Below are 19,629 nucleotides of genomic sequence, written 5' to 3' on the forward strand. Positions count from 1 at the left end.
ACGCACGCAGCTCCCGTGTTCGCACGCAAGCCCCCGCCACGTGACCCGACGGGGGCGTGGTCTCCGGCGCTCGCGACGGAGGAGTCTTGTCCCGGCCGAGCCGCCGTCGGACGCCCGGTGTCGGAGGTCACGGCGGCGTTGGCGGTGGCGTTTTTTCCTACCCGGAAACCGCGGCTGCCGGACCCGGAGACGAGTCTGTGTCGCCACGGCGTGAGCCGGACTGGCCTCTGGGCCTCGCTTGGGCCCCGCGGAGCCCGACGCCGCCCCCGGCGCGGCGGGGAGGATGGTGCCGAGCGGCCCCGGGCCCGCCGCGCGCCGCCGCGAGTGAGCTCTGAGCGGCCGCGGGCGTCCGCCGACCAGCTGGCCCGGCTGGGCCCGGGGCGCGCCGCTGCCCACCGGGGCGGGGTGAGCGGGGGCTGGGGAGCCGGGGTCGGGGTCGCCGGGGCCGAGCGCGGGGCCGAGTGGGGACCGCGCTGCTTGGGAGCGGACCTGCTAGCCGGGTGTCCCCGCAGCCTCTCGGGGCCGCAGCCGCCGCCCGGGTCGCGGTGGGGGTCGCTCCGCCCGGGCAGGGTCTGGCCTGCGCCGCCGGCCTGGGCCCGATCCCCGCCGCCGGCTGGCCACCCGCACCCGGAGCAGGGGTGCCCGCCTCCCTCGAGAGGGCGGGACCTCCCCGCACGCACCCGAGGCCTGGACAGTTTGGACTCGGCGCGGGCGCGTTTGGTGGTGGCCGTGTTTGACGGGGTCGTGCCGGCGTCCCCGCTCCCTCCGCGAATTAGCGTCCGCGAGAGAAGACGGGAGGGGACGCGGGTTTGCGGAAACGGAGCGCTGGCACTGCGCGTCGAGGGCTCGGTGGCTGCCCCGGGGCGGCGGGTGACCGGCCTCACGCGCACTTTGATGAACTCAGGGGCGGCCGCGGGGTGATCTGGAGGCGCGTAGTTTCGTTTCTCCGGGTAAGCACCGTGAGCGGTAACCCCGAGCCTGCTGGGCCGCTTCGAATCTGTGAGCAGCAGAGCCGGGGACAGCTGGTGAGGGGCTCCGTTCGGGGCCCGGGGCCTGCGCCGGGGTTGTCAGCGGCAGGCCGAGCCCTCGGTGACGCGTGGGGGCTCCCTCGCAGCCCGCTCCGCAGCGGAAAGACTGCGGCTCCTCCCGAGCTGCTGTGCTCCTGCCTCGAAGGTGAGCCGCGGTGGGAGCAGGTGGGAGGGAATCCCAGCGCCGGACTTGGATGATTGGGTGACGAATGTTTCATAAATGGGTTTGTCCCCAGAGTTCTCCGGTTCCCTCGGGGTCTGAGCACTTGCGAGCTGTCTGTGTGCAGCTGCTTGAACACCTTCGCGCTTCCCCCGTGTAAGAAAAGGAATTGACCTGTTGTGCAGCGGAGACGTACTTCGTGACCCCAAGCCTGCTTTCTCTCTTGCACAAGGACGCGCTGTGTGGACTTCCCAGTAGAGGTGTGGGAAGAATGGCTGTGGCCTCGTTGAGGGGGACTGGAAGTGGGGGCTGCCACCCACGCCAGGGTTCTGAGATCCCCAGATGCTGAGGGAACACCCTCTGTTTGGGCTGCAGCTGCCGCAGCTGCAGGGAAGAGAGACCAGACCTGCAAATAGTTCTGCCCGCAGGGAACATGCTTAGAGCAGTAAGTGGCGGCTGCAGTTGCCCTATGACTTTGTTATGCTTAAGTGTCATAAAGGAAGTGGCTTTTAAGGTGGACCTCAGGGGGTCTGGAGCATTTGGGTCTTTCAGAATTAACCCGTGAAATGGAGAAGCAAGGGCCAGTTAATAGAACAGCACCCAGACTAGGTAGCTGGACAGTGGGGTCCTGCAGTCATTGGCCTCCGAAGTCCGTTAAGGGTTAAATGCTTCTCGGGTGCCTGGGTTCAGCTCAGGTCATGATCCTGGAGTCCCAGGATGGAGTCCTGCATCGGGCTCTCTGCTTGGTAGGGAGTCTGCTTCTCCCTCTGACTCTCCCTCTTCTCTTGCTCTCTCTCTCTCAAATAAATAATAAAATCTTTTTTTAAAAAAGAGTTAAATTCTTCTCTTCTGCTTCTTTAGGATTTGTTTATTTGGGAGGGGGAGAGGGAGAGAATCCTCATGCAGACTCCCCGCTGAGCGTGGGGCCCAACCCTAGGCACCATCCCAGGACCCTGAGATCATGACCTGAGTTTAAATCAAGAGTTGGACGCTTAACTGACTCAGCCACCCAGGTGCGCCAGTTAAATGCTTTTCTAAGACAAAAAAAGCCGAGGCTACGCAGTCTGGCTTCTGGTAGATTTCTGGGTTCTAAAGACTTGTTTTCCCGTGGTGGGTTTCTTTTGTTCTTTTATGCCGCCAGTGACACAAAGCGGTGCGTGACTTATTTTAAAGACCATGAAAAAGATGCTGATGGTGATTTCTGTCTGGTATTAGCAATCAGGAAATTAGATTTGGTGTCTGCACGATGTTTCCGCGCCTGTGTTGAGTTTGTGAGAACACAGCTCTGGTGTGGTCTCTGCCGCTCTGGCTACAGCCGGGTGATGGACGGCGCTTTTCCCGAGCTTTTTCACTGACATCAGTTCACTTCCCAGACCTGCGGTTTCTCTGACCCAGTATCCTTCAAGGAGGACGCCCTGTAATTGCTTCGCATCGCTGCAACCAGTCTCGGGACCCCACTGACTTCAGCCTTCTCCTTTCTTTGAGCGTTGCTCAGGACTGCACTCTCTTGACTTTTTAATGCTTCTTTTAGACGACTCTTCCCTTTCTACCCACTGCTCTGCTTCCTCGTTACGGATGAGCATCTGAGAAAGAGTGGTTTTAGCGGGCCACAGCACGACATTAGTCCAGGGACAGACAATCTGCGTGATTTTTTTTTTTTTTTGTCAGTAAGATGCCGCAGAATTCTGTTGCCATGTAAGAGGGTTTTTTAAAAAGTATCTTACTATGACACTACAATTAATATAAAAAATGATATGTGGAATTTAAGAAACAAAACAGGTGATCATAGGGGAAAAAAGAGGCAAACCAACGGACAGATTCTTAATTATGGGGAACAAACTGATGGGTACCGGGGGGACATGAGCGAGGGCACGGGTGAAAAAGGTGGTAGGGATTGAGGAGCTGTTTTCGATGAGCGCTGGGCGATGTATGTGAGTGTTGAATCACTATATTGTACACCTAAAACCACTATTACTATCTGTTAACTAACTGGAATTTAAATAAACTTGAAAAAAATAAACCGAGCACAGTATCATAGTGATAAAAAAAAAAAGGAAATGGAGGAAAGAGAGCTTTTAGCAAATTGATTTTCCATTTTTAATAAATACGGAAATCTTTAAATTCTCTTTCCCTGGTACAAATTGAATAAATTTGACCAGAGGTTTGTAGTTTGTGTATAATTACAGATCTCAGTGTAGTCCTGGGGACTACAGAAGCCTTTGGCGATGACAGTCTGCAAAGTACGGTCATTTGCCAGTTGGTCTTTTATGCTCGTTGGTTAAAAGTGCTGTTTTCATGGTATCTCCCACTTGTTACACTGAATTTGGATGTTACAATATAATTTCGCATTGAACGTTTAGTGGTCATTTAATCTTGTCATCACTCATGATTTATTTTTTTAATATCTGTTAATTAAACTCCCAAGTTATTAAACTTTGATGTGGGGATACTTTTAATTCAGTTTTTAAGATGGTCAGCAGTTTAAAAATATTAAAGAACAAAGATAAATTATTTTCTGTTCTGGAACATGGTGAATTAATTTTTTAAAAAAGGGAGAGGGGCATGTTGGAGGTTACAGTGATTTTACATTATGACTTTGAAAATGGAGCCATGCGTTCATTAACTATAAGTGAGTACAAGTACAGCCTGAGTCTGAATTTTGAAAGTAAGTCTGCTTACAAACGTAATTACATCAGCCTGTGTTGTTCCTTTCCTTTTTGTCTTTGAGTACCGGTGTTGCCTAAAATGCACATTTAGCAACTAAAACTTTATGCTTTCTGTTGTAATTTCTCTTTTGATCATTTAAGCTTTTGAGTTATGGTGAAAGTCTTTTCTACACTGAATTATATTAGCTTGAGAAACAAACCATTGACAAAATTCTACTCATCTTTGCTTTGTACTCTAATGGATGAGCATTTTGAGACATGAATTGCCTTGTTTCTAGAGATAGAAAGTAAGTTCACCATTTTAAACTTCAAAAATGTCGGTTTTGTGCTTTTTGAATTCCATGACTAAAAACATTTTATATATCCGTGGCCTGTAAAAAATTTTGTTTCTTTTCAACTTGACATTGGACTTGAAGCCTACTTATCAATCCTGGTATTGTGATTGATGACACTGCTTTTGGGCTTGGATGAATTAAGTCAGAGTGTTTCTGCCACTTACTACCTTGCACAAATTACTTAACCTCTTTTGACTCAGTTTCCCCTTCTGTAAAATCAGGATAGTAGGATCTACCTAGCATTGTTGTAGGATTAAGAAGTACAACGTGAGTAGAGCACTTGGCGTGGTGTCTGGCACAAGGCATGCTGTAGGTAGTCGCCGTTAGACAGGATACTCTCTCCTTAACCCTTGCTCGTCTGGTTTCTGCCTTCCTCATGTCCCCTTAATGAGAGGGCTCTCGCTCGTATCGCTACTGATGTCTTAACTGCAAAGTTTTATGTGTACCCTCGGTTTGTACCTCATTTGATGGGGGTTGACTTGACTCTATCCACATCCGTAACATGTACTGGGAGGCCGCACTGTGCTTACTGGTTAATGCGCTGGCTCTGGGGGTGGACTGGATTTGAGTCTTGGTTCATTTCCTACTGTATGACCTTGGGTAAGTTAGCTGACTGACTTAGGCCTTAATTTCCTCTTCTGGGCAATACAGATGTTGTAGGGCACGTACACAGTATGTGCAGGACTCCTGGAACCGTGTGCCACTCACGTGAAAAGTGGGCAGTGGTGTTCGATGTTACGTTAAGCACCTGCTCTGAGTCAGGCGGTGCCCGTCAGGGGTGGGCAGGGCACAAATACCATGGAAAGGAGAGGCAACACGAGCAGGTACCTGCGGCTTTCCGTTTGGCTAAAGGAGGCGGTGTCTGGGGAGGGGGAGCAGCTGCTCGTGAGCGAGGTTACAAGGTGGGAACTGCTAGACGGTGACTGTGGGAGGGAGGGAGAGACTCAGGAACGGCTGGCAGGGCTGGCAGTGGTCACCGGGGGGATGGCTGTGTCTGTCTGGGAGGAGGAGCTGATTTGGCGAAAGCGGATGAGGTTGGACCCGGTCGGCTCCCGGTACCCGTGGGTTAGCTCAGTAGAGGGCTTCGGAGGGTGGCTGTTTAGAGCTGGGGTGGGAGATCAGTACGGAAATGTGACGGGAACCTGGGAATGAGTGTGTCTGCCTTGCGCAGAGGCCCAGCCGTGAGCTTCGGGTGGAGGCTGAGCTGCAGCCGCTCTCCGAGCAGAGTGAGGATGGTAGCTGGGTGCTCGAGGTCGCCCAGGGTTTCTTTGAAGCCAGCAAGTGTCTTCAGCTCTGCCAAGTGTTGCATGATCTGGTGTCCTATCCATGAATGCTCTTTGGTAGGCTCAGGATATTTGAGAAATGCTGCTTCAGTTTTTACCTTCGAAGCGGGCCTGTCTCCCTCATCCAGGTGAGTTCCGGTTCTTCCCCTAGCACAAGAGCAGGGTGTTTCCTGGGGCGGGCACGCAGAACAGGCCCTCCAAGCCTCCCCCCACATTGTCGCTTTGGCATGCCCCGTCCCCCGCCCCAACTCCCGGTCTCTTCCAAACGTAGAAAAGGACATGAGTTTATAGGAGACATGTAAGGAAATTCCCATTTAGCTTGAGGCCGAAAACCTGGTTGAAGATGAACAGCGGTTTTTTTCACGTAAAGTGAACTTTTTGATTGGGTCACAGGTAGTGGTTTAGCAGATCGAGGTTCTGGTTTTAGATTGTAGTTTTAAACTTGAGCAAGTAGCTCTGTGGTATACTTGGAGAGAGGGAGACCCTCTGGAAGGGCTCGCTACCTGACAGTCAGTGTCAGTTTCTTTTCTTTCTAATAAGATGCTAAACCCAGATGCACAGTGGCGTATTTCAGCTGCCGCTGCCTGGTCCCTTGGGCCGCCCTCTTGTTGGAGTAGCTCCTTTCTGTCCATGTCTTCACTTCTCCTGACCCTGTCGCTTATCCGTTCATTTGAAGCGCTGGTGCGCACCTGTTGCCTGTCTCCTCATCCGTGTTCTTCTCTCCTTCCTGTTGGACTTCCCTCCGCCAGAGTGGTTTTAAAGGTCACCAGTGATCTTGCCAGGTGCAGGATTACGCAAGCTCAGGTTCAACGAAGCACGTTTTCGAGCACAGAGAGACTCATGTCCTTTCTTTTCTTACTCCTCGTACTTACTCACTTCTCAGTACCACTTCCTTCTCGACGCTCTTCTCTCCTGCCTTGCAAGACACCTTACCGGCCTGAGTACCCCTCTGCTCACGGTCACCTGCTGCCCTGCCCTGGGGAGGAGCCCATGCTTGTCGGGAGGACCTCTAGGCACCACCTGCCCCAGGAGCACACATTAGTGGGTGGTCTAGAGGAACCTCACCTAAGTATTCTGTGTTGTATTTTTTTTAAATATTTATTTATTTATTTATTTGACAGGCAGAGATCACAAGTAGGCAGAGAGGCAGGCAGAGAGAGAGGAGGAAGCAGGCTCCCTGCTATACAGAGAGCCTGATGTGCGGCTTGATCCCAGGACCCTGGGATCATGACCTGAGCCAAAGGCACAGGCTTTAACCCACTGAGCCACCCAGGCGCCCCTCACCTGAGTATCCTTATAGAGGTTTCTTACAGAACCCTCTGTGTACAGATCACTGCGAGTTAAGCTTTGCCTTTCTTTAGCACCAGGACATACTAGAGGACCATCCTGTTTACTATTTATTTTTTTTCTAGTTTGGTATAAAAAAGGTATGTTATTCTTTTATCACCTTTATCATTTTTTAAAGAATTACTGATTTTAGAGAGAAAGAGCATGAGCTGGAGGGGCAGAGGGACAGGGACAGAGACTCTCAAGCAGCCTCTGCACCCAGCACGGAGCCTGACTCAGGGCTCAGTCCCACACGACCCTGAGATCATGACCTGAGTTGAGACCAAGAGTTTGACTCTCAGGGCGCCTGGGTGGCTCAGTGGGTTAAGCCTCTGCCTTCGGCTCAGGTCATGATCCCAGGGTCCTGGGCTCAAGCCCCGCATCAGGCTCTCTGCTCAGCAGGCAGGAAGCCTGCTTCCCCTTCTCTCTCTGCCTGCTTGTGATCTGTGTCTGTCAAATAAATAAATAAAATCTTAAAAAAAAAAAAAAAAAGAGTTGGACTCTCAACCGACAGCGCCACCCAGGCACCCCATCGCCTTTATTAATGAAGAAAGTGAATAGAATTAAGATTTAATAAAGTTTTTATTTTGGCCATGAGAGCAGCAGGATCTATTGGGGATTATATATATAAATTTTATTGTTAGAAGTTATTACAAAGAGAATACATACTCATTATGGAAAATCTTTTAAAAGATTTATTTATTATGTGAGAGTGCGTCGTGCCTGAGCAGGAAAAGGAGAGGGAGAGAGAGTATCCAGTGGATTCCCTGCTGAGCCGGGAGCCCAGTGCGGGGCTCGATTTCACGACCCTGACGTCTGGACCTGAGCTGAAACCAGGTGTTGGTCACTTAACTGACTGAGCCACCCAGGCGCCCCTCATTTGGAAATTTTTTAAAAAGAAGATGTATGTAATCTCACCAGCTAGAGCGAACCGCCACTGGTTACGGTTTGAGGGTAGGCTGTCTTTTCTCCCCGCCGTGGGTGCTTAGGCGCACACACACTCTCGTACTTAAACCTGCCGAGCCTCATTCTGTGTGTGTCACCGCAGGTCCTGGGTGTCTGATGACCGTGGTGTTTCTGCTGGGAGTATATCCTCCTGTAACCATTGTCCTGCTGTTGGGTAGCTGGCTTTTCTTTTCTTTTCTTTTCTTTTTTTTTTAACCATTTTAAACACTCCTGAGGGAACTGCGTTAGTTAAATCTTTGGTTTCAGCAAGGAGTATTTTCTCAGGTGAAGTTTTTAGAAGTAACATAGCAGAGGTAGGAGTGTGCTAGGCTTTAATGCTGTTGATGCGTGTGGCCAAGCTGGTCTCTAGTGAGATTAACAGCCCTTTTTCTCCCCTTTTAAAGTGACTGTTGTTTCTCCTAACTTGTAGGTTGCTTGAGGGAACTCCGCAGTAATCTTAGCCTTTTGTCTACTTAAATTGCCACTTGATGTGTAGTGTTGGTGTTGGACTTGTCTTGGAGCTCTAGGTGCTCTGCCAGTAGACTTGAATCACGTGCTTATGAAATTGCCTTTTGGCTGTGTTCTGGTACCTTAAATGCCTAAACTTTGCCAAGAGGCAGCATCACAAGCCCTGGCGGTTTCTCTCTTTATCTTTGCGAAAGTCTAATTACAGTTGGGATGGATTTAGGGGAGGGGGTCGGATAGTGTGCCTTCCCTCTGATCTACTTTTCGTTTCCCTGTACAGAGCTTAACTTACTCTTTAATTAGTGACACGTACTATGATGAAGGTTACAGAAATGTTCTTGTCATTTTTTTGGCAAAGAAATAAGTTTGTTTAGCTTTTGTTAAATTTGTATTTGAAAATGCTTGTAGGAAAGGAATTTTAAGTTTGTGAAATATTTGGACTTTTCATTGTTTTATTAAAAAGTTTTTTAAAAGCTTGAGGCACCTGGGTGATTCAGTTTTAAGTGTCTGACTCTTGATTTCAGCTCAGACCATGATCTCAGGGTTGTGAGGTCGAGCCCCACATTGTAGGGCTCCATGCTGGCCATAGAGCCTGCTTGGGATTCGCGTCCTTTCTGCTACTTTCCCGTCTCATTCTCACGCGTGCTCTCTAAAAAGAAAATAAATAAATAATAATAAAGCTTTTACTTTTTAGTAAATACAGTTGGCCTACTCTGGAACTTTCTCTAATTAAATGAGCTATGTGGAAGTTGTTTGTTAATTTTTAGGTATTTATGCTGATATTTATCTAAGTGTTTACATTCTGGTGTGACATGGTTTTAATGACTTAGTTTTCTCTAAAAGCTTATTTTAGATTTTTCTATTTTTCTAGATGTTTCATAATTGTAGTTTCAGCTGTTTAAGTTTGTATATGATTCAGATTTTGTTCTTGTTCTTAATAAACTTTATAAGCATACAGAAGAGGCTTCCAACTTTAAATTTACCGAATTCTAAGTTATTATTGATGTTTTTGTTTCTGAATCTTATGACTCTTAACCTAAGTAATGCCATTTCTAGATTTTTATTTTTTAAAAAATACTCGTTTTTTTTTTCTTTTTCCTAAAATACTCAAGGTTTTGGTTTTTTTTTTTTAAGATTTTATTTATTTATTTGACAGAGATCACAAGTAGGCAGAGAGGCAGGCAGAGAGAGAGGAGGAAGCAGGCTCCCCGCTGAGCAGAGAGCCTGATGCGGGGCTCGATCCCAGGACCCCGAGATCATGACCTGAGCTGAAGGCAGAGGCTTTAACCCACTGAGCCACCCAGGTGCCCTATACTCAAGTTTTTAAAAGTAGTTTTAGGGTCACAGCAAAACTGAGAGGAAGGTACAAGACCAGTCTATCCCCACACATGCACAGCCTCCTCCATTGTCAGCATCCTCCGCCCCCTGCCCCCCGACAGAGTGACACATTTGTTACAATTGGTGAACCTCTGTGGACGTGTCACTAGTATCCAGAGTGCAGTTTACATTAACGCTTGTGTTTGGTGTTGTATGTTCTAGGGGTTTGGACAAATCTATTTATTTATTTATTTATTTTAAGGGTTTTTGTTCTTGTTTTTGTTTTAATTTATTTTACAGCAGGCAGAGAGGTAGGCAGAGAGAGAGGAGGAAGCAGGTTCCCCGCCGAGCAGAGAGCCCGATGCGGGGCTCAGTCCCAGGACCCTGGGATCATAACCCGAGCCGAAGGCGGAGGCTTTAACCCACTGAGCCACCCAGGTGCCCTGGACAAGTTTATAATGACCTGTGTCCACCATGATAATGTCATGTGGTGTTTTCACTGCCCTACAGATCCTCCGTGCTCCACTTCCCGCCCACCGCAGCCTCTGGTCTTATTGGCTCCATTGTTGTGCCTTTTTAGAAGGTCATATAGTTGGGATCATCCTGTATGTGGCCTTCGGATGGGCTTCCTTCATGTATTCATACGCATTTACGTTTCCCCCTTGCCTTTCACGGCCGAATAGGTCTTTTTTTTTTAGTGCCAAATAAAATAGTCCACTATCTAGATATACCACAGCTTATCCATTCACCTACTGAAAGGTATCTGGGTTGCTTCCAAATTGTGGCTGTTATGGATAATGCACCTATAAAGATCCATGTGCAGATTTTTGTGTGGACAGAAGTTTTTGTTTTGTTTTGTTTTTTAAGGGGTGGGAGAGGGAGAGAGAGAATCCCAAGCAGGCTGTGTGCCCAGCACAGAGCCTGACGTGGGGCTCAGTCTCATGGACCGGAGATCGTGGCCTGAGCTGAAATCAGGAGTCGACCCTTAATGGACTGAGCCACCCTAGCGTCCCCATGTGGACATAAGTTTTAAACTCCTGAGGGCAAATACCAAGCAGTGTAGTTGCTGGGCCTTATGGGTAAGAGTAGGTTTTAATTGGGACGCCTGGGTGGCTCAGTCAGTGAAGCCTCTGCCTTCAGCTCAGGTCGTGATCAGGGGTCCTGGGATCGAGTCCCGCATCGTGCTCCTTGCTTAGCAGGGAGCCTGCTTCTCTGCCTGCTGCTACCCCTGCTTGTGCGCACTCTCTCTCTCTTTCTGACAAATAAATAATATATTGGGGGAAAAGAGTATGTTTTAGTTTCGTAAGAAAGCACCAGACTGTCTTCCAGCGTGGCTGTTAGCCACTTTGTACTCCTGTCAGCACTGAGAGTTCCTGTTGCTCCACATCCTCATCAGCATTTGGTGTTGCCCGTGTTCTGGGTTGTGGCCACTTCTAGCAGGTGTGGTGGTATTTCACTGTTGTTTTAATTTGTATATCCTGATGACCCACGATGTGGGGTATCTCTTCATGTACTTATTTGCCACCTGTAAATCTTCTTTATTGAGCTGTAAAGAGCTCATTTTTATTTCTTTATTTATTTACATCTTATAACTATTTGGGGCTAATTTTTAAATTGTGTTTTTTTTTTTAAGAGTTCTTTGTATATTTGGGGTAACATATACGTCTTTTGCAGTATTTTCTCCTCGTCTGCTTGTGTTCTCATTCTTTCAACAGTGTGTTTCATAGAGCAGAAATTCTCAATTTTAATGAGCCCAATTTTAAAAAAGTTTTTATTTAAATTCTAGTTAGCACCCAGTGTTATATTAGTTTCAGGTGTGTGGTGTAGTGATTCACCACTTCTATCTAATACCTGCTGCTTATCACGACACGTGTACTCCTTAATTTCCGTCACCTGTTTCATCACCCCCCCCCCCCATCTAGCTATAATATTGTCTGATGTGTTCCAGGAATTACAAGCAGTTAGACCATTGAGAGGTCGACGAGACCTAGCTCACGGTGGCCTGCCATTCTAAGGAGCTTGGACTTTGTCCCTTGGCTGTTGGGAGCGCTGAGAGAGTTCAGCAGTAACACAACTAGATTGACATTTGGAGAAGTCACTCTCGCAGCATGTGGAGGATGAATGATTTGACTGGTATAGGCAGAGCCAGTTGAGACGCTTAGTAATAGTTACAAGGGAAAGGTGATAAGGGCCTGAACTAAGGGCAGTGGCCGAGGAGTGTGGAGACGAAGAGGAAGTAAGAGATGGTAAAGAAATAGAATCTTTAGCACTTAGCAGTTGATTGGATATAGTGGGGAAGGCGCTGGCAGTCTGGCTTGTTTTCCAGAGTTACAGATTGAGGTGGGGAATACAGGGAGCAGAGTCATATTGGCAGGAAGGCAGATGAGTTCAGTTTTGGACATGTGGAATGTGTAAGTATAAAGATGCTCGCTGGGCTCGTGGATGTCGAGCTCTTAGAGTTGTGGAGGGCTGATACCTCTTCACACGACGGTGGGGGAAGTGGGTGAGCCTGAGAGATTTCGGAAAGAAGAGCCACAGGATTAGCTAGTGGGTTCGGTTGGTGGTCGTGGTGAGGCCATGACCATAATTGAGGTAAAGAAGGAGTATGTTGAGGGAAATTTGTTTTCTGAAATGCAATTCCAATTACATTGGAAAAGAATAAAAATTTTGAGGTAAGATTCCAACTGAAGAAGTTGAAGAAATTGAAGGGTTTCTGTGAGTAAACCCAGAGAAAGCAGAGGGAGAAACATAATAAAAATACATGTAGAAATGACTGAAATAGAAAGCGAATTATTTAGACACAGTCTACAAAACCAAATACTGGTTCTTAGAAAACACCAGTGCAGTACAGCTGTGGAAAGGTTGGTTAAAAAAGGAGGAGGCAGGGGCGCCTGGGTGGCTCAGTGGGTTAAAGCCGCTGCCTTCAGCTCGGGTCATGGTCCCAGGGTCCTGGGATCGAGCCCCACATCAGGCTCTCTGCTCAGCGGGGGGCCTGCTTCCCTTCCTTTATCTCTGCCTGCCTCTCTGCCTACTTGTGATCTGTCTGTCAAATAAATAAATAAAATCTTAAAAAAAAAAAAGGAGAAGGCAAACACACAAGAACATTTGTAGTGAAAAAAACATAGCTACAAGTAAATAAAAAAGTGAACAAATCACAGAATGATACTGTGCTTAGAAATACTAAAAACCAATATCAAATGGGTAATTTCCTAGAGTAGCACATCTTATCAGAACTGACTCAGTTGAAGCCCTGGTGAAGCAGTTACGACAGCCCCCAGACGAACAGCCAAAGAAAAACATGGTGAATCCTGATTTTTTTTTTTTTTTTTGGTCAAGTTCTGTTAAGATTCTAAGAAATAAAAACTCATATTTTATACATATCTTACCCACAGATTCATATCTTATACACAGTTTAGAAAATGCATGTCCAGATAATTCAGTTAATTTCGTGATACTGGGATGACTTAGTCCTACTAGTCAAGGAGAGCGTGATCATGGCTGATCATTTTCTTATCTCTTACGAATAGAAATTAAAAGGTCCAGATAAAATGTGGCAGACATGAACCAGTCATGTAGTTTTAAAAAATCACAATCATGTTAAGTTTATCCAAGGAGTACAAATATGAGTTAGCATGAGAATGTCAGCATATAGTTGATGTCAACAGATCAAAGAGAAAAAGTTGATAAGAAGTTGCAGAGAAAGGGATCATTAAAATGTAACTCCTATTTGTAAGGAAAGTCTCTGCGTGGTTGACATGGAGGAGTATTTCTTTCTTTTTTTTTTTAAGGATTTTATTTATTTATTTGACAGAGAGATCACAAGCAGGCAGAGAGGCAGGCAGAGAGGGGGAAGCAGGATCCCCACTGAGCAGAGATCCCGATGCGGGGCTTGATCCCAGGACCCTGGGATCATGACCTGAGCCAAAGGCAGAGGCTTTAACCCACTGAGCCACCCAGGCACCCCGAGGAGTACTTTCTTAACCTGGCAAGGGTTTTCTTTCAGAAACCTTTAACATACGTGGTATTTAATACTGAAACATTTAGAAGCATTCCTTTTAAAGGCAGGAATCGGCTGTTGCCACTTCATCATTTCACTGAAGATTTTAGTCAAAGTTGTAAGAAAAATAAATAGGGGCTGGAAGGGAAGAAATACTTACTAGTTTGCAATGTGACTGTCTACACAAAATCCAGGAGAAGCTACAAATAACCTAGTTAGGATTTAAAAGATTTCAGCGGTGTGTCTGGAATGAGATCAGTGTACCAAAGCCTGTTGCTTTTATATACATCAACAGTAGGAAACGTTATTTTTAGGAAATGCTGTCAATGATAGCTGCATGAATCAGTATTTTTTAAATCTGTCTAATAAGGTACATAAGAAGTTTTAAAAATTACTGAAAAAGATAAATGAACCCAAGTAAATTAAGACAGATTCTGTTCAGAGACTGGGGACCTCAGTGTTATAAAGATGTCATTTCTTCCCCAAATTAGTAGTCTGTTTGGTACAGTTCCAGTTTAAAACTCAACTAGATTTTCCTGAGAACTTTACAGGTAGGACCTAAAATTCATACAGCAGAGTAAAGGACCAAGATGAGCTCGGACGATTTTGAATAAAAGTAAAATGTTAGACTTCTTGTATTAGATGGCAAGATTTCAAACAGTACCAAGGTGGGGAGATGCAGACACCATGATGGGACATTGGAAAAGCCTGGAGACAAACCCACATTCATCTGGGAGCTTCGTGTGTATGAGAGGTAGCCTTCTAAATCCATGGGAAATCCATGTTCAGTATAAAACCATCTTCAGTGAATGGTATTGGGTAATTGGCCTCTTATATCGAAAAAGATTAAACCAGAAGCCTACTAGATTCTGGAATCCCAAATCAATTCCAAGTCGATAAGAGACTAAAAGTCAAACTATAAGACTTGAAGAGGAAAATAATGAAAGAGTAGTAAATAATGTATGCATACACATAATCGTAAAAGGAAAAGGGTGATAAATACATTAGAATCAAGAACTCAGAGCTATCAAGGAAATGCAGACCACAACACAGTGGTCTGCACACCCATTAAGGTGACAGTAATGAACAAGGCAATGACAAGTGTGGGTGATGCGGTGGGGAAAAGCACTCACTATCCAGCCGGTGAGAATGCGGAGTGGGGCAGTTGCTTTGGAAAACAACCCGGCAGGTAACCTGTGGTTACCACATGTGGTTACCACATGACCCAGCAATGCCACTCTTGGGGTATGTAGGACAGACAGCAGCCGGGAGAAGTGGACACCTGTGTCCATACAATAAATGACACATGCATGTTCGTAGCAACTTGACTTATAGTGGATGAAAGGTAGAAACAGTGTCTGTCAGCTGACGCGTAGATATGCAAAATACATGAATAAAGTATTTCATACAGTGGAATATTTTTGGCAACCAAAAGGCAGGAAGTACTGATACATGGGACATCACGGACCAACCCGGAAACACCGTTATAGGGGAGGGCAGCCAGTCACCAAAGGCCACATACTGCAAGTCCATTCCTGTGCAGTGTTTGGAATGGGCAGATCTGTAGAGACAAGCTGTGTTAGTGGTGGTCTTAGGGCCGGAGGGGATGGGGGTTACTCCCAAAGCGTGGGGGGTTCTTTATGAGATGATGAACATGTTTGAAAATTGATTATGGTGAAGGTTGCCCAGTTTTGTGAGTTCGTTTGTACCTGTTAAATGGGTGAATTATATGTAAATTATATATCAAGAGAGTTGTTGAAAAACTACAAGAGGGCGCCTGGGTGGCTCAGTGGGTTGAGCAGCTGCCTTCGGCTCAGGTCATGATCCCTGACTCCTGGGTTCTAGCCCCACATCGGGCTTTCTGCTCAGCAGGGAGCCTGCTTCCTCCTCTCTCTCTCTGCCTGCTTCTCTGCCTACTTGTGATTTCTCTCTGTCAAATAAATAAATAAAATCTTTAAAAAAAAAAAAGAAAAAGAAAAACTACAAGAACCTTTCATATGGTAAAAGGTACCATAAACGGTGTTAAAGTCCACAGAAGTCGTCAGGTATAATGTATACGTATGTATAATACGTATATATGTAACATATACATAACGTATGTGTACATTACGTTATGTGTAACGTGAAAAACTGGAAAAGGCTTAGGCTCCAGAATATAAAAACTCCTGAGCGTTAGTGAGAAATGGACGAAAGGCTGGTAAGTAGCCGAAAGACTGAGGCAGTTTCCCTAGGAAGAGCCTGAATGGCCGAGAAAGCAGTGGAAACGGTTTGGGGAGATGCAATTTAAATAGTGAGGAGGGCGCCTGGGGGCTCAGTCCTGAAGCCTCTGCCTTCCGCTCGGGTCACAATCCCAGGGTCCTGCCCTGGGCTCCTTGCTCAGCTGAGTCTGCTTCTCCCTCTGCCCCCCTCCTGCTCACGCTCACGCGCGTGCTCTCTCACAAAAATAAAAATTAAAAAATAACGAGGTAGCATTTCGCGCGACCTTATTGGTCCCAGTCAGTAAGCTTGCTCCTAAGGTCGGGGACTAGCCTGAGCCTTTCTCTTGCCGGTAGGACCTCCTTGGAGAGCTGTGTGGCGTGACCCGGTCCCGTGGCCCAGGGGCCTGCCCTGTGGCCCAGGGCCCCTCTTGTGCGAGCTGCAGGGCCTGGTGTGGGAAACTGGGAGGACCCCAGGGCTCAGCCGCACTTGCACACGGGGTAGCCGGTGCATCCGGCAGACGCGATCCGCAGAGATAAAGCTCCAACCTTGTAAATGAGTCTAGCGACAGAATATAGTCAGTGTATCGTGTTCCACAAGTTTCCATGTGCAGTGCCAGTAATTGTGTGTGTGTGTGTGTAGTAAAAGTACACGGAACACGGGGGGATGTGGCTCTGGGAGGAGCACAAAGGATGTTATTTTACATCTCAAAGGACTCTTGGTGAGGATGAGGGAGGACACCGCCTGGCTCACTGCACCCATGTGGTCGCTGTTCCTTCTCAGGGCGAGTTGATGCAGCTTTTTCTCTCAAACTTAAAAGCTGTTACAGATTTTTTTTTTTTAGTTGCTTTTTTTAGTGTTGTCGTCTATTCGTGTATAGAATTGCTTGTTGTGTGCTAGCTCCCGTTCTGGGGCCAGGAACCAGGGGCTAGAGCAGTGAATAAGACTGGCAAGATTGCACCTGGGGGGCTCCGTGGGTTAAGCCTCTGCCTTCGGCTCAGGTCATGGTCTCAGGGTCCTGGGATCAGCCCCACTTCGGGCTCTCTGCTCGGCGGGGAGCCTGCTTCCTCCTCTCTCTCTCTCTGCCTGCCTCTCTGCCTGCTTGTGATCTCTCTGTCAAATAAATAAATAAAATCTTTAAAAAAAGAGTGATATGGCAATATCTGTTAAAACATACAGATCTTAAAAAAAATAAATTGGCAAGATTTCTGCCATCACGGAGCTCAGAGACCAGCAGGGAGAGACAGCAAACCAGTACAGAGCTAATTGTCCTCTCGACCGGTACTGAACGTCTGAAAGAGGCGTGGGCTCAGGTGGTCAGGGAAGGCCTCTCTGAGGGGCTGGCTGACCGCTGAGTGGAAACCTGCACTTTAAGAAGAGTAAGCAGGGGCACCTGGGTGGCTTAGTGGGTTAAAGCCTCTGCCTTCAGCTCAGGTCGTGATCCCAGGGTCCTGGGATCGAGCCCCGTATCGGGCTCTCTGCTCAGTGGGGATCCTGCTTCCTCCTCTCTCTCTCTCTCTGCCTGCCTCTCCACCTACTTGTGATCTCTCTCTCTCTCTCTCTGTCAAATAAATAAAATCTTTAATAAAAAAAAAAAAGAGTAAGCATGTGGAGATTTGAGGGGAAATGGCTTCATATAGGAAATTCAGAATTTCTAAGACGAATAAAATACTTAGGAATACATTTGGCAAAGGAAGTATAGAGGTATACTTTGGAAGCTACAAAAGTTGTTTATTAGAGAAAACCGAAGTAAGTGGGAAGGTTCGCGGACTGGAAGCCAGTATTGTTAGGAAGGCCGATCCGCAAACTGATCTGCAGGGCCAGTGTGGTCCCCAGGTCAGTCCCTGCTGACTTCCTTGCACAAAGTGACAAGCTGGTCCTAGGAGATCGGAAGGCCAGTGCCAGAGCCCAGTGAGGGAGGACGGAAGTTGCCGATCCTACGGTCACTGAGGTTGGTAGGGCTTCTGGAACATGGAACCTGTGCGCCATGTGGGTCCCTCATCTTCTCCCAGGCCCTGTGGGAAGCCTCAGGGGGGCGTTAAGCAGGGAAGTGGTTCAGTTAAACATTTATTACGTGTCTCTCCGTGCCAGTTGCTGGGATGGGCGTGAGGATGGCAGGGAACAGGGCAGAATGTTGAACCTTCCAGTGGTAGGGAATGAGCACATCCTCCCTTGCTTTCTGTGCGTGTTGGCCTGTGTTTGTGTCGTGTTAGGGACCTCCTTCAGCGTTACCTTAAGTGAAAAACGGCTGGTGCTGTTGTCAGTGGGCCTTATGGGAACAGCAGGTGTTCATCATGGAATAATTAGAAGATTCAGACGGAAGAAGAGAAATGCGTAGCTTTTTTTTTTTTTTTAAGATTTTTTATTTATTTATTTGACAGAGATCACAAGCAGGCAGAGATGCAGGCAGAGAGAGAGGAGGAAGCAGGCTCCCTGCTGAGCAGAGAACCCGATGTGGGGCTCGATCCAAGGACCCTGGGACCATGACCTCAGCCAAAGGCAGAGGCTTGACCCACTGAGCCACCCAGGCGCCCCAAAATGCGTAGCTTTTAAGATCTTACCACTGTGACATAGTGACAGTTCACTTTAGTGTTTTTCCTTCTAGTCTTTGCAGTAGCTTTGTGATCCGACATTTCTCAAGTTCCGTAGTGAGTGACCTCCTCACGCGCCCAGCACCAGGGACGGAACCAACAGTGGGGATCATAGGGTTTCTTTGTGCGAGACGGTCCATGAGTCTAATGATTCGTCCCTTTCAGGTGGAGCTGATGAGAATAATGTTCAGCATCAACCCCCTGGAGAACCTGAAGCTGTACATCAGCAGTCGGCCGCCCCTCGTGGTCTTCATGATCAGTGTCAGCGCCATGGCGATAGCTTTCCTGACCTTGGGCTATTTCTTCAAAATCAAGGAGATTAAGTCCCCGGAAATGGCGGAGGTATCGTATGTTCCAAGTCCTCCTCTCGGGCTGGCCAGACCTTACACAGTAAGGGAACAGCCTTGGGCTCTCCACACACCTTTCCTTCGAACGCAGTGAGAAAGCAGCGTTTTTCCCAGCATCCGTCTTCCATCTCCCTGTGGCTCACTGTGACTGTGTCTAGTCAGACAACCGTTGATTTAAGTAATGGCACCAGCTTCAGTTAGACTGCTTCAGCAATGACACGTGCGTTTTGGAAGTATATTGTAGCGTGTGTCAAGGACATAGAGGACTAACATGCTTGCTATTATTAACTTAATAAATCATCACAAATTTATTAAAGTTTCGAATTAGCTAATTGCTATTTTAAAAAACTGTAAACATTTGTTCTTTTGAAGCCATATGTCATCACGGAGTTTTAGTAGCTGTACTGAGTGCTTTTCCGTTGCCTGAGAAGGGACACTGAAGAAAAGAAAGCTGGATCTTATTTCCAAATATATTTGTTTTTATTAAGCAGAGCTTCCGTTTTCTACAAACTGGCCTTCTAGATTTTACACTGTGGTCAGTTTAAGTAAATTATTAGGGTGTTGCCCTTTGAACCTTCATCTAGGCAGGTAATAGTTTGAACTCTCATAATACGGATTTTAAAAGATGTGGTTTTGCATATTCAAAGAAAACAACACAAAGTTAACAGTTCTTATTTAATGGAGCTGCATGATAATGTACCTATTACAAAATGTATTTGACACGTTAGGAATTATGCTGAATTAAAGGTATGGTAAATTACTGGTGGTTGCAGGTTTCTTTTAGGACAAATGAGTTCCTGCCTTAGTAGACTCCTGGGGTGCCTTCTCTTAACCTTTTTCTTCTGGGGTGCGTGCCTTGGTGGGAGCGGGAACAGGGGTGGGGATTAGGATGGCGCTGTGCCCGCCTGTGTGCGCCCTGTGCAGGAGAGGAGGGTTCTTCCTCGGTGTAATGGGGGGCTTGGCTTGCTCTGTG

The 19,629-nt window shown here is 47.1% G+C and overlaps 1 protein-coding gene and 1 long non-coding RNA gene across 4 annotated transcripts in view; both read left to right on the forward strand.

Annotated features, from left to right (window-relative positions):
* The first annotated feature begins 275 nt into the window (after nucleotides 1-275).
* TMEM248 (transmembrane protein 248) overlaps nucleotides 276-19,629 on the forward strand; it is a 29,841-nt gene continuing 10,487 nt past the window's right edge. Inside the window, exons 1-2 of one of the 3 annotated variants that reach the window (XM_047714509.1) lie at nucleotides 276-405; nucleotides 18,475-18,651. In XM_047714509.1, the coding sequence (XP_047570465.1) occupies nucleotides 18,484-18,651 (168 nt within the window). In that variant the 5' untranslated portion in view covers nucleotides 276-405; nucleotides 18,475-18,483. Of the gene's footprint in view, nucleotides 406-5,222; nucleotides 5,245-7,846; nucleotides 7,915-18,474; nucleotides 18,652-19,629 lie in introns of those variants that run through there. The other 2 variants (XM_047714510.1, XM_047714508.1) reach the window with 2 other exon arrangements.
* LOC125091086 (uncharacterized) lies at nucleotides 10,482-15,279 on the forward strand. Its single transcript, XR_007124579.1, has 3 exons — nucleotides 10,482-10,502; nucleotides 11,985-11,986; nucleotides 14,785-15,279. It is a non-coding gene; the product is annotated as an uncharacterized LOC125091086 (long non-coding RNA).

Source organism: Lutra lutra, chromosome 18 (assembly GCF_902655055.1).
Source record: "Lutra lutra chromosome 18, mLutLut1.2, whole genome shotgun sequence".
Classification (NCBI taxonomy): domain Eukaryota; kingdom Metazoa; phylum Chordata; class Mammalia; order Carnivora; family Mustelidae; genus Lutra; species Lutra lutra.